This window comes from Vanacampus margaritifer, chromosome 15 (assembly GCF_051991255.1).
Source record: "Vanacampus margaritifer isolate UIUO_Vmar chromosome 15, RoL_Vmar_1.0, whole genome shotgun sequence".
Classification (NCBI taxonomy): Eukaryota; Metazoa; Chordata; class Actinopteri; order Syngnathiformes; family Syngnathidae; genus Vanacampus; species Vanacampus margaritifer.
Window position 1 is genome coordinate 18,961,523 of NC_135446.1, and position 13,695 is coordinate 18,975,217.

The 13,695-nt window shown below is 42.8% G+C and overlaps 1 protein-coding gene across 5 annotated transcripts in view; it reads left to right on the forward strand.

Moving 5' to 3' along the window:
• Nucleotides 1-13,695, forward strand: part of anks1b (ankyrin repeat and sterile alpha motif domain containing 1B) — a 77,301-nt gene that overhangs the window by 26,395 nt on the left and 37,211 nt on the right. For 4 of the 5 annotated variants that reach the window (XM_077543689.1, XM_077543684.1, XM_077543686.1 and 1 more), the window contains exons 6-11: nt 838-913; nt 1,235-1,336; nt 1,897-2,019; nt 4,005-4,192; nt 7,071-7,214; nt 10,884-11,040. In XM_077543689.1, coding sequence (XP_077399815.1) covers nt 838-913; nt 1,235-1,336; nt 1,897-2,019; nt 4,005-4,192; nt 7,071-7,214; nt 10,884-11,040 — 790 coding nt within the window. Of the gene's footprint in view, nt 1-130; nt 180-837; nt 914-1,234; nt 1,337-1,896; nt 2,020-4,004; nt 4,193-7,070; nt 7,215-10,883; nt 11,041-13,695 lie in introns of those variants that run through there. The other variant, XM_077543688.1, reaches the window with a different exon arrangement.

Here is a 13,695-nt window from a genome sequence, read left to right on the forward strand (position 1 = left end):
AGCGAGGGTCGCCTTTCCTGGTTTCCTCTTGACATCGTCACTATGGGAAATGGGTGGTGGTGGGGGGGGGGGGGTTGTCAGGGAACAAAAACGGGAGGGCGTCAATTGGATCACATCCTTTGCTGCAACGCTTTAGCTTAGTTTGGGATTGGAATCTTCCTCCTGTACGAGACAAACCTGTAAGTCATTTTAATGTGACTTTCTTCAGGCTTCTGATTGGCTAACATTTCAAATGTCTTCACATTTGGCTCGTAAAAAAGAAAAAGAAAAAAAAGTTTACTTTCCATGCGGAAAGTTTCCTCCGCAGGGTAGCCGGGCTCTCCCTTAGAGATAGGGTGAGAAGCTCGGTCATCCGGGAGGGACTCAGCGTCGAGCCGCTACTCCTCCACGTTGAGAGGAACCAGTTGAGGTGGCTCGGGCATCTGGTTCGGATGCCTCCTGGGCGCCTCCCTGGGGAGGTGTTCCGGGCATGTCCTACCGGCGGGAGGCCCCGGGGACGACCCAGGACACGCTGGAGAGACTATGTCTCTCCAGCGTGTCCTGGGAACGCCTTGGGGTCCCGTCGGAGGAGCTGGCTGAAGTGGCTGGGGAGAGGGAAGTCTGGGCTTCCCTGCTAAAGCTGCTGCCCCCGCGACCCGACCCCGGATAAGCGGAAGAAGACGGACGGACGGACGGACGGACTTTCCATGCGTTGCATCATGGCAGAATTATTTTCTCCAGAAGCTCTGCTACTGTTCACGCTAACAGCTTCAAAGCGGATCAAACTTTTTATTTTCATGTGTGAAAGCAAATTTCCCGTCAATTTTCATATGACAACACACGCGTGCTCTTTTTCAGACGGAGAATGGCAGCGCCCTCCACGAGGCGGCTCTCTTTGGGAAAATGGACGTAGTTCGCCTTCTGCTCGACTCAGGTGGGACTCGAAAACTATTCCAAGCGAGCGCACGCCCCCCTTTGAAGCCGTGGTTTTGATAGCGCTTCCGCTTTGCACTTCCTGTTTCCCGGAGTGTCCTGCCGACCTCCGGGATGAACGACATTGTGTTGCCGGGCAACAGGCCAGTCATTGTCGTTTGCCTACATGGAGGGACACTTTTTTTTTTTTTTGTTATTTTTTTTAAAACCTTTTATTCATGAAAAGATTTATTTATTTATTTAGAATTTTGGCAGTTTTGGTCCTCCTTACTGGTGATCCATGGTACATAATAATTAGTGTGTGTGTGTGTGTGTGTTTTAGGTATCGACACCCATCTGCGAGATAGCCAGGGAAGAACGGCTTTGGACATCCTCCGAGAACATCCTGCGGTCAAATCTCAGCAAATTACCGCGCTTATCCAGGGTAGCATGCGCACACGCACACACACACACACACACACTCATGCGCACACGTGCACTATACACACGCACCAGGTTGGCTTGTACTATAAAGCTGTTTGGCCCACCATATTTTTCCAATTCCTTTTATTTTTGTGACACGCTCCACTGTTTTTGACCATCTGCTGCATTTTAGCACAAGCTGCCTGCTTGAAAAAAAGTGCGCAGATTTGTACTCGTAGCATTTCCGGACGGGCACACACAAACACACGTGCACGAGCTCGTACACTAAAGTGTCACAATTTTGTCTTTTGGCGACACACTCCACTGTTTTCCCCATCTGCTGTCATTTGGCGCTTGTTTGAAAACGTCCCCAAAATGGACGCCACTGTGCGATTTGACGCCACAGCTGTGGCTGGGTGAAAAGATCAGCTGCACGCCGTTTCCTGTTGGAGAGATGGCGATAGACTCGCCATTGACGGCTAATTCAATTCCTGGCTGTTGACCGGCCGCAATTAACCATCAATGGGATCTTTCCTCAGCCGTCTTTCTTCTTCTCTTGTTTTTGTGCGCGCGCGCGTGTAGAATATGTGACGGAGGAAATGGAGCGCCGCAGCATGGCGGAGGAGCCCGTCCGCAAGTGTCCCGTCCCTGCGCCTCGCACCTCCATCTCCTCGCCATCGGCCTCGCCCTCCCTCAGGCACAAGAGTGAGTAAGAGTCACGCACCTGCTTACTAGTAAATTCCTGTGCTGCACTAGTAACATCACTAAGCCCGGCTAGTGTCACGCACTAGTAGCGTTCTGGGTGAGTAGCACCAAAATGCTCATGAGTAGTTTGACCTGGCTAGTAATGTGGTTGAACTACTAGTTGCCAGACCTAGTGTGCAGAAATGTCGTGAGTGGATGATAGTAGTACCAAAAGACTGCTGGTCTACTAGTGCACGCTCATTCGATTAGTGAACTACCCTGAATTGTCCAAAAATCATTTATATTCAGGAGCCTTAATATCCATCTTAAGATTCATCCACTAGTACACTTGTGGTTCTCACGAGTAAGGCAACTCGACACACTAGTAAAATGACTCTTACTAGAATTTTTTTTTCACTACTGCATTCCTTAGAAATCCATTCTGATAATTTATTTGATACTTTTCGTATCCAGTTTAAGGTCCATGTCCAACTCATCTTCACCATACTAGTAGAACAGGCTCTACTAGTACCCTTTATTTCTACTACTGTTTGACATTTTTGCACACTAGTAGGACAGCTTTGGCACACTATAAGGACATGAAGTGCGAGATGTTAACTATAGTTAAGTACTACTATAGTAGAGGTGGGAATCTTTGACTGTCTCACGATTCGATTCAGATTTTTGGGTCTGCGATTCAATCCAGAATCGATGTTTGATTCAGAACGATTTTTGATTTAAAATGATTTGCTTGACAATGATTTCTGCTTTCTATTGATGTGCAAGGAATCATCACGATCTTCTCCCGTCTGACTCGCTAACGCTAATTAGCGCGCTACTCGCAGCACTTCTATCACTCAAAAGAACAGCTATTCATACAAAATGCTTTGGGAATGTATATAGAGAAGCATCTTAACATTACTCACCGGCATATGCTCTTCCTACGCTGCAAAAAAAACAACTTTTATTGGGAATAACTTGATCGTGACTTTTTCCTACTCTCTACTGTGGCTACAACTTAACAGTCAGAACGCGCGGAACCACACTGCCTCTAAGTGGCCAAATCGGGTACAACATGAACAGCGCTTGGCACACACAAACAAGGGCAAGACAGTATAAGATAATTGAAATATAATCGCTTTGGGGACATTTAAAATCGATTCTGAGTCGTACTAAATGACAATTGATTTTTTGGCACACCCCTATTAACTAGTACAATTTTATCATGTCACTAGTACTACTAGTGGCACACATTTCTCACAGTTTTGCCTTGCTTGCAACATATCGTCCTCCTAGTGAGGACAAAGGGGCGCACTAGTAATTTTTATACACGTAAAACTTGAACAAAAATTGTACCCACATAAATCTTCTTACAAAGATTTTGAACTTTCAAGTTACATAACTGAACTGTTCAGTGTTACTCAAGCAGCACAGTTGTTTAATATTGTACTAGAGACCAAAAGTGGACCCAGCCATTCTACTAGTGCACTGAATTATCTCACTGGTGAGCACAAACAGTGCACTAGTACACGGACTTTAAGATGGATGTCAAGGCTATCGAATAACCGCCCAATGGCTTTCCATGCTCCCAACAATGCAGCGTCCCAGCTGACTGTTTTCCAATCCAATGCTGCCCCCTGTAGTCTGATTGTGATATTGCATCCTGCTGACGTCCTCTCTATCTTTGTGTAATGTGATGTCAGCACAAAGCGTAATTGGCTCATTACCTGCCGAATGGCTTCTAGGAAGGCGGCAGACAAATTGCACCTGAACGCATCAGCATTGTAAAAACAGACACGCACACACACACACACACACTCCGTTAGCAGTGTTAATTACCTCCACTTAGGTTGTTTTTTCCCCCCAACATCCATTTTTTGTTTAATTAGTCTCAAAATAAAGTTGCAATGATGTCATTGTTTTATGCTTAACAGTTTTATTGGACCTTTCATAATGGCATTTGTGTATTTCTTTTCTTTTCTGCGCCGCCTCTGATGTCTCTTCAGACGACGCAGTGACCAGCGAGCTGTCCAAGCTGCTCCATGAGATCAAAAAGTGCCGCGACGGCGACTACTCCTTCGAGGAGCTGTGCCACACCATCTCCTCGCACTCCATGGACAGCTTCGGCAGCGGCAGGCTGTCGGACGAAGAGCGAGCAGACGCGCCCAACGGCACCCTGACGCGCACCGTCAAGGTAATATGTCCCTCATTAGTATGCGCATAATTAATGATGCCATCAAATCAGACATGTACCGGAAATTGGTGTCAATGAAGTGATCGCCAGCTATATCATGGTTCATTATTAGCCACGCTGTTTTATTGCATGCTAATTTCTGTTAGCCTGTCTATGAAGTTTCCTATTATATGCTAGCATTCAGCTAGTAGACTTTTGTTTGTTTATGGTTTGGTTGGTTTAAATATATGAAATATATGTAACAATGTTTAACTTATTCGCTGCCATTGACGGCAAGAGTATGAAAACCTAGAATTTTTTTTTTTATTGTACATTTAGAACAGATATAAATGTTGTGATTATTCGTGTGATTTTTGTTTGTTTTGTTTTTCGTTGATCAGGAGCAGACAAAACAAGTTTTACTTCTTTCTGTCCCCTTCCATTCTTTTGCTTTACTTGGAATTTGAATTTTGCTCTTTATTGTCTTTTTTCTTTTAAAAAATAATGAAATAAATTGATTGATTGAGTTAACTGGTGAAGTCATGTAATTAATTATGATTAAAAAATTTAATCGCCTGACGCCCCTAATTTTTTAATAATCTTTTCTAAAAAAAAAGAAGAAGAAAAAGATTATTAAAAATTTAAAAATTAAAATAAAATAAAAAAAGGAAAGAAGAAAAGATTCAGAATTAGGAGCGTCAGGGGATAATTTTTTCCCCGTAATTAATCACATGACTTCACTAGTTAACTCACGATTAGTCACAATTTTTTTTATATCTGTTCTAAATGTACAATATTTTGTTTCTATGTTTTCATACTCTTGCTAACAAAAGTTGAAAAAATGTTAAACTAATAGAAATAGTTCAAATGAATTTTTGACGTCTATAGCCCGTCAATGGCAGTGAATGAGTTAATTTTCTTCTGTTTTATATGTCAGTTCTATAATCATATAATCAAATTCAACTAGGAGTGACACATTTAATCAAATTCTTAGCAGAATAAGTGAGAGTGACATTAGGTGCAAAGGAATGCTTGAAAAATTGCTGATAAAATTTAGTGTTTTTTTTTTACACGTGGCTTGTACTTGCTCACTTTTGCCAACAGGGGGCACTATCAGACAAATCAGCCTATTGTATTGGCCGTTAAACAGCTTTTAAGAGCACACACGCCACGACGCACACAGCTTCACTCACTTAATCATCTCCTCGGCGCACACCGGGTGTGTGCGTGAGTTGGAGTCCCTCCAGGCGAGCGTGTCGACGGGTGGCCTCCGCCGCCGCGAGGTGACTGTCATGAATAAAACATGCTCACTGTATTGCAACACGCAGTGCAGGAATGTTGCCACGGTAGCCATTTTGTGTGTGTGTTTTTTAACTGTATGTGACCTATGGAATGTTCCTGCAGTCAATGACAGTCGATTGTGTGGCAGAGGTCTCAGTGCATCCGAGCCCCCAGAGGACCCCCGGGAAAGGACACTGCGCCAAATAGAAGAATAATAAGAGCGCACTCACTGTTAGAGGGATGTTAGGGTTCCAATATGTGGTTGTAGTTTGAGCTGCTTCATATTCTTAGATGTTTATATGTTGTCCAACTTATTGAGCTACAAGAGAGGGGCAAAATATTAGGAATATGTCGCAATGTGACATGGTTCTGCTGAAACCACAATTAAAAGCTTAAAGCAGTTATGAATGGGCCTTCAGAAACGACTTCCTGTGTATTTTCCATCCTGGGTTCTTGAGACTTTGTTGTAGGTCAACTCATGATAGACAAGTCTACCAAATGTCATGTTGCGAAGTAAAACTGGGTTGGGAGGCTGAATTATTTTTCTTCTTCTTCTTTTTTCTTTCTGAAAAACTGAGCAAACTGTCACCCTAAATTGGCTGCTTCAAACCAAAATGGCAGACTTCCTGTATCTTTTCAGGCATAGGTTTTTGAGACTTTTTTTTGGGTCTGCTCATGATAGACAAACCTGCCAAATTTTATGTTGCTAAATGAAACTGGCTTGTGGGCCTGAATTCTTTTTTTAAAATCTCGTCGGTCCAACTGAGCAAATTGACCCTAAAATGGCTACTTAAAACCAAAATGGCTGACGTCCTGTGTCTTTTTGGGCATAGGTTCCTGAGACTTTTTTGTGGGTCTTCTCATGATAGACAAACTTACCAAATTCAATGGTGCTACGTGAAACTGGTATGGGGGGCTGATTTTTAAAAAAAATTTTTTTTAAATCTAGTAGGTCCAACTGAGCAAATTGTCCCTAAATCGGTTCCTGCAAAACAAAATAGCAGACTTCTTGTGTCTTTTGGGGCATAGGTTCTTGAGACTTTTTTGTGGGTCTGCTCATGATAGACAAAACCACCAAATTTTATGGTGCTAAGTGAAACTGGTATGGGGGGCTGAATTTTCAAAACAAAATCTAGTTGATCCCACTGAGCAAATTGACCCTAAATTAGCTTCTGCAAAACAAAATGGCTGACTTCCTGTGTCTTTTTGGGCATCGGTTCTTGAGACTTTTTTTGTGGGTCTGCTCATGATTGACACACCTACCAAATTTTGTGGTGCTAAGTGAAACTGGTATGGGGGGCTGAATTTTTAAAACAAAATATAGTTGGTCCAACTCAGCAAATTGACCCTAAATTAGCTGCTGCAAAACAAAATGGCAGACTTCCTGTGTCTTTTTGGGCATAGGTTCTTGAGACTTTTTTGTGGGTCTGCTCATGATTGACACACCTACTAAATTTTTATGGTTGTTAAATTATTCTGGCTTTGCGGGCTGAATTTTCAAATAATTTCTTATGGGCCAAATAATAAGCATATCTGCCTAACTAAAAATAACTAACTCGTTACAGTACTGTTCAATTAAAAACTTTCTGAGTGATTAATATGGCGTGTATCTCTGCAGCGTCCGTCCCCGCCCGTTGCCGTGGCCCCCGAGGAAGATGACGACGATGACCAGGCCGAGAGGAGTTGCGGCCCCGCTGGATTCTGGGAAGCGTTGAGCCCCTGCAACGGTTGCCACAACCTGGGCTTCTCCAACCTGTCGCTGGTACGCAAACGCACCACACTGAGCAAATTCATGTAGCAACGTGTTTATTATTGTGCTTGGCAGTGGTAAACAACTGCACTGCATCATGCTGAGTGCAGTGTTGGGGGGTGGGGGGGGGGGGCACCGGTTACCTTGGGAACGCAAGGAAGGAGCCGTCATTGTAGCTCAATACCAGCCGTATCTGTAGAAATATATATATTTTTAATTCCAGCCCCCGAAGCCAGTATCACTTAGCCACCAAATTTGGTAGACATCTATCTCTACTATGATGACACTCACTCAAGTCATCTTTATAGAATGAATACACAGATTCAGGTGAGTGTGAGATTTGCTCACGCCTGTGGACGCTCGCATCAAACAGACTCGTAATTAAAGTGATTTATTATCGTGCGTGAGCTGTGAGCCACAGTGAGCTGTTGATGTAGTGTTTATCTTCAGGGATCAATAAAGTTTTATTTCCTCTCGCTCTTTTTTTTATCATCCAATGTATACTGCTGGGACACTTGATTTAGGGGCACTTGCATGATGAATTACTCCTATAGATTTCATTGGAGGGATATATACCACTCACTACATGTAATACAATACAATACAAGGCAGAATTACAGATTTGATTAAGTTTGTAGTAGGGCTGGGCGATATAGACCCCCCCCCACCCCCCCACAACAAAAATTCTGTAATTTTGGCCGATTACAATTTTAACTCATTTGCTCCCCAAAACGTACAAATATGTTCTATTTTAAATATTGCCATGCTCCCAAAGACGTATTTATACGTTTTTTTAAAACTTTAAAAAAAAAAAAAAATCTTTAAATTTTTTTTATGCTAGAGGAACAGAAAGCATTGATGCAGCCTTTGAACTGAAGAGAATGCTTGAAGCAATGGTAATTATTACCAAAACGGCCAGCAGATGGCAGCAGAGTATAAGAGATCAACCAGGGCGCTTTCCCCCACAAACAGATTTGTAAATAATGATGAAACTTAGCTATATGCTAATGCTAATCGCTGCAGAACGGAAACTGATACAAATATACTTTTTTTCCTGATGAAAGAAGAGACTCTAATTTTTCTTTTGGTAACTTCCATGTTTTTATAGCAATAGAACACAATATTCTGTGGGCCTTGCAAAATCAGTCAAAATCCAGTAAAACAGCCGGGAGCGAAGGGGTTGCTTCAGTGAAAATGGCTGTGAGTAAATGAGTTAAGCTGCATATAAGGCAAAATATGCTACAAGTATGTTGTTGCAAGTATATTTGAACGTCTTTGCGAGTACATTCGAGCGTATAATTCAGTATTTTCAAACGTATTTAAGTACGCTCGAATGTACTCGCAAATAAGTCCGAACATACTTGCCAGTCAAAAATGTTTACTCCTCATTAGCAGTTCCAGGCTCCCGTAAAAAAATAGATAACTGAGAAAATACAGAATCAGAACCAAAACTGTCGCATTTTAGGTGAGACAGGTGCATCCTCGCGTTTTTTTTTTAAAATGCAAACAAAAGTGTTTTTTAAATTGAAAAGTTGTCGATGATTGGCGATGGTCTTGTGCTGTCATGTGTATGAGAAGCTTCATTGTCCCGTATGGCGTCTGCAATGAAGGAAATGCTAGCAGATTACAGCCTCCATTCATATCTGATGGCCTATGAACTTGGTGCAAGGGGAGGAGGGTACGAGGGGCTTGAACATGGCTTAAAAATAATACATAATGAGTGTTTATATCAATGTCTCACACACACACACACGTAGGCGGCCTTTAATCAGCAGTCGTGTGACATCCGCATGCGAGCTTCTAATTAGCGTCCAGATGAGGCTTCTTGTTTGTCCGCCGGCTTCCTGTGCAGCTCGGACACAAGTTGCTCTGTCTGCTATCTCTGGCTCAGAAGGGAGGGGAGGGTTGAGGGTGGGAGGGGTCGTGGATAATGAATGACTTGCAATCGCTGAGCGCCCCGGCAGCTCATCTTCATCCAAACCCGCGTTAGCCGCCCAGTCGGGCAGCGCTCAAACTTTCCGTCTGTGTCCTTTACTTCCTGTCCGAGCGTGCTAGAGGAAATTCCCGCGCCATACTCCCATTTCCTCGTTTTTTTTACTCTTCCTGCTTTTCTCCACGGGACGCGACGTTAACTTCGTAAGTTATACTGCTGTCTGTATGCTATTTGTTTGCTAGCATGTACATTTGTGTATTGTTTGGCATAGTATCATGTCGATCTTAAATGAATGAGTCCACGCTGATTGTTTTTTGCATGTGAGCCCAGTGCACTCTGGGTAATGTAGTGTAGCTGACTGTCTACTTGTCTCAAATATTGCGTTGCTTAAAGGGTCATAAAACACCTTTGCTATTTGTTAGCCCAGCAGGTTTTTCTATTCGTGTTAGCATTAACATAGCAAATTTTACGGGAAAATTATACATGGGAAATTATCAGAGGCGGCAAATCCAGGTCCAGAAAGTAAAAAACCTGCCACAGTTTGACTTTAGCCCCAGGTGCTAGCTAGCGAGCTCCCAAGCTAGCTCACCGGGTGCTCGTTTACACTGCAAGGGAGCAGGCTAGCTAGCATAGGGGGCTAAAGCCAAACTGTGGCAGGGTTTTTACTTTCTGGACCTGGATTTGCCACCTCTGGAAATGTTCTTTGTTTTATTCTTAGTTTGACAGTAAACTTAACTGAGAATGGCAGTAAACAACTTGAACCCTCTTTTACTGAAGAAACGTTTGCAAAATAGACACTAAATTGCTAATAGAGCGCTAACGGTTTTGGGTGTTCCTTCGTCCACTTGTCACTCTCACATGATTGAGCCCACTTTGATGGATGGCCCAATGCACGCTGGGTAGTGAGCCTCTGATAGTTTTTCAATGAGCTCAGGGGGCCAGGGCACAATAATGGAGAAGAATGTGTTGGTAACCGCCAGTGGGGAATTCAATCAGGACGGTTCACGGCACTGCCGACACCGGGGAGATGATGACAGAGAGGCGGTGTTTTGGCAAAAAGATGCGATGTTGTGTCTCGGGACGCTCGTTCTTGTTTACGGAACACGTCTGCCTCCGAGATAAGAGGCGTCACTCCGAGCGGCCTTGCTTTTGTGAGAGACCTGCGATGCTACACTGTTGCAGCCGCAAGAATTAAATGCATTAAAAAAAGGCAAATCGCAAACTTTTTTCAAACCATTATATATATATATATATATATATATATATATATATATATATATAGGTTTGATTGGAATATTTTTTTTAATTACACATGATCTTTTTTAGTACATATATATATATATATATATATATAAATAATACAGGTTTGACTGGTATATTTTTTTTCATATTTTCAAAAATAATTAGTAATATACAATAATATAGTAAAAAGGTTTGATTGAAATGTAAGAATATTTAAAACAATTATTCATAAATAATACAGGATAAAAAAATAAAAATACATTTCAAAATGTCGACACTGATATGCGTGTAACCTCCTTAAGAGAGGAAGTAGCACTCCAAAAGTTCCACTCATTTTTTCCCAACTATTCGTTTGACTCGTGCACATTGCAGCCTGCACACAAAAGGCGTCTTTTTTTATCTTCTCATTTTCTGGGCCACATTCGTCGCATTCTTCAGAGGTTACTTCCTTATTTCATTTCCCCCTCTTTTCTATCATGTGATTTGCGTTTTTTGCCTCTCGCAAGGATTCCAAGCGTTCGGGGGAGGTGCTGGCCTCGCCGTCGTTGGACGTGTTCCCGCCCGAGGACGAGGACAACCCTTACGAGTCGGTGACCACCGCCGTCACGCGCAAGCCCTGCTCGCTGAACGTGGGCCAGCGCCCCGACGCCTCGCCACGGAACGGTAAGCTTTTCTTAAATGCTTCGTTACTGCCCCCAGGTGGAGCAGGCTTGCTAAATCTTGATGCTTCGTTGCTGTTCTGGCAAAATTACTCACACGCTTAATAACATGATTAAGTCAAATAAAAAAAGTATACATTCCAAAATGAGCCAAAAGAGGGTGAAGGCTGTGTTATTGTCCAAATGAAATGCCTCAAATCACTCCAACATAGTTCCTTTACACTGAAATTGGGAGCAAAGCACTACTTTTGTCTAAATGACAAACCTCAACTCACTTCGACATAGTTCCTTGGGCCCCATGATATCACAAGATGGTGGCAAAGCACTACTTTTGTCTGAATGAAATACGTCAACTCACTTCAACATAGTTCCTTGGGTGCCACGATGTCACAAGATTGCGGCAAAGCACTGCTTTTGTCTGAATGACACACCTCAACTCACTTCAACATAGTTCCTTGGGCGCCATGATGTCACAAGATGGTGGCAAAGCGCTACTTTTGTCTGAATGAAATACGTCAACTCACTTCAACATAGTTCCTTGGGGGCCAGGATGTCACAAGATGGTGACAAAGCACTACTTTTGTCTGAATGAAATACGTCAACTCACTTCAACATAGTTCCTTGGGTGCCAGGATGTCACAAAGATGGCGGCAAAGCACTACTTTTGTCTAAATGACACACCTCAACTCACTTCAACATAGTTCCTTGGGCGCCATGATGTCACAAGATGGTGGCAAAGCGCTACTTTTGTCTGAATGAAATACGTCAACTCACTTCAACATAGTTCCTTGGGGGCCAGGATGTCACAAGATGGTGACAAAGCACTACTTTTGTCTGAATGAAATACGTCAACTCACTTCAACATAGTTCCTTGGGTGCCACGATGTCACAAGATTGCGGCAAAGCACTGCTTTTGTCTGAATGACACACCTCAACTCACTTCAACATAGTTCCTTGGGCGCCATGATGTCACAAGATGGTGGCAAAGCGCTACTTTTGTCTGAATGAAATACGTCAACTCACTTCAACATAGTTCCTTGGGGGCCAGGATGTCACAAGATGGTGACAAAGCACTACTTTTGTCTGAATGAAATACGTCAACTCACTTCAACATAGTTCCTTGGGTGCCAGGATGTCACAAAGATGGCGGCAAAGCACTACTTTTGTCTAAATGACACACCTCAACTCACTTCAACATAGTTCCTTGGGCGCCATGATGTCACAAGATGGTGGCAAAGCACTACTTTTGTCTGAATGAAATACGTCAACTCACTTCAACATAGTTCCTTGGGTGCCAGGATGTCACAAGATGGCAGCAAAGCACTACTTTTGTCTAAATGACACACCGCAACTCACTTCAACATAGTTCCTTGGGCGCCATGATGTCACAAGATGGTGGCAAAGCGCTACTTTTGTCTGAATGAAATACGTCAACTCACTTCAACATAGTTCCTTGGGGGCCAGGATGTCACAAGATGGCGGCAAAGCACTGAAAATTTGCGGAGGTACATTGTTACTTCTACCACTTCTTTTTTTTTTTTTTTTTTGACTACACACTTGTAGCAACTGCGTCACCCTCCTGGAGAGTCACCTGTATGTTTCCATGGCAACTGCATGGTCATTGACAACCAGCGAGAGACGTAAGCACGTCAGCAATGAATGAAAAAAATAATTGCGGCCTGTGCTTTGGAAATCCTCACCAAATGCAACCAAGTGACTCTTGGGTTTAAAACTCTCGCTCTCTTCCCACTGAGGGACTTTTCAAGCGCTTAACTTTCTTTCTGTTGGAGGAAAAATCCAGGATGTGTGCTCACTTGTCAGCCTAATTGGACACTGCTGTCATTGCGTCTGGAAGCAAGCGGGGAGAGTCACACCGAGATGTCGAGCTGCACGCTGCAAAAAGTGCCAAGAACGATTTAATCCGCCGTGTCTTGAAATCGATCAACTAATCGATGGAAATTGGATTTACACGTCACATGTAGTGCAAGTCGGCTGCCTCGGGGTAAAACTTGACGGAAAATGATGAAAAGGTGTATGTGAAATATAAAAAAATATATAAATCATATATAATATAAAAAAATATATATATAATATAAAAAATAAATCAATCAATTTTGCACTCTATCTGTATGTATTTATCCAAATATATTGAATTTCCTATCAAAAAATTTAATCGCTTTGCTTTGCCACCTGTGGCTTCATTAATATTTCACTGCGCTGCGGCTTCACAATTTTGCCTCAATCTCCAATCTTTTTAGCAGCGTGTGCACACCGGGGGCTGGCGGGATTTGTTGTCTTATTTATTAATTAATTTTTCAGTTTCAGTGTGCACGAAGCAGCAGCATGTCTACGCCTCAAAACAAATTGCCGTCGTTATCGGAATCCACCTGGTGGCTGTCAATCATGCAACCTTTTCTCATCTCGTTCCCCTCTTGACTCCGCTACGTTCCGATTCCAAGCATCCTGCCGTATCTGGAGCACCCGCTCAATGACAATAAACAGAATTCACTCCCCTGAATTGTCATATAAGCCGAGAAAGTGCTGTAGGCTTAGATTGGGGTTGAACGGATTAGTCGACTATACTAGTCTGCATTGAAGTTTAACGCTTGAAATCGACTAATCACGTGTTAGTCACCTCATTGTCGTATTTATTGCATCG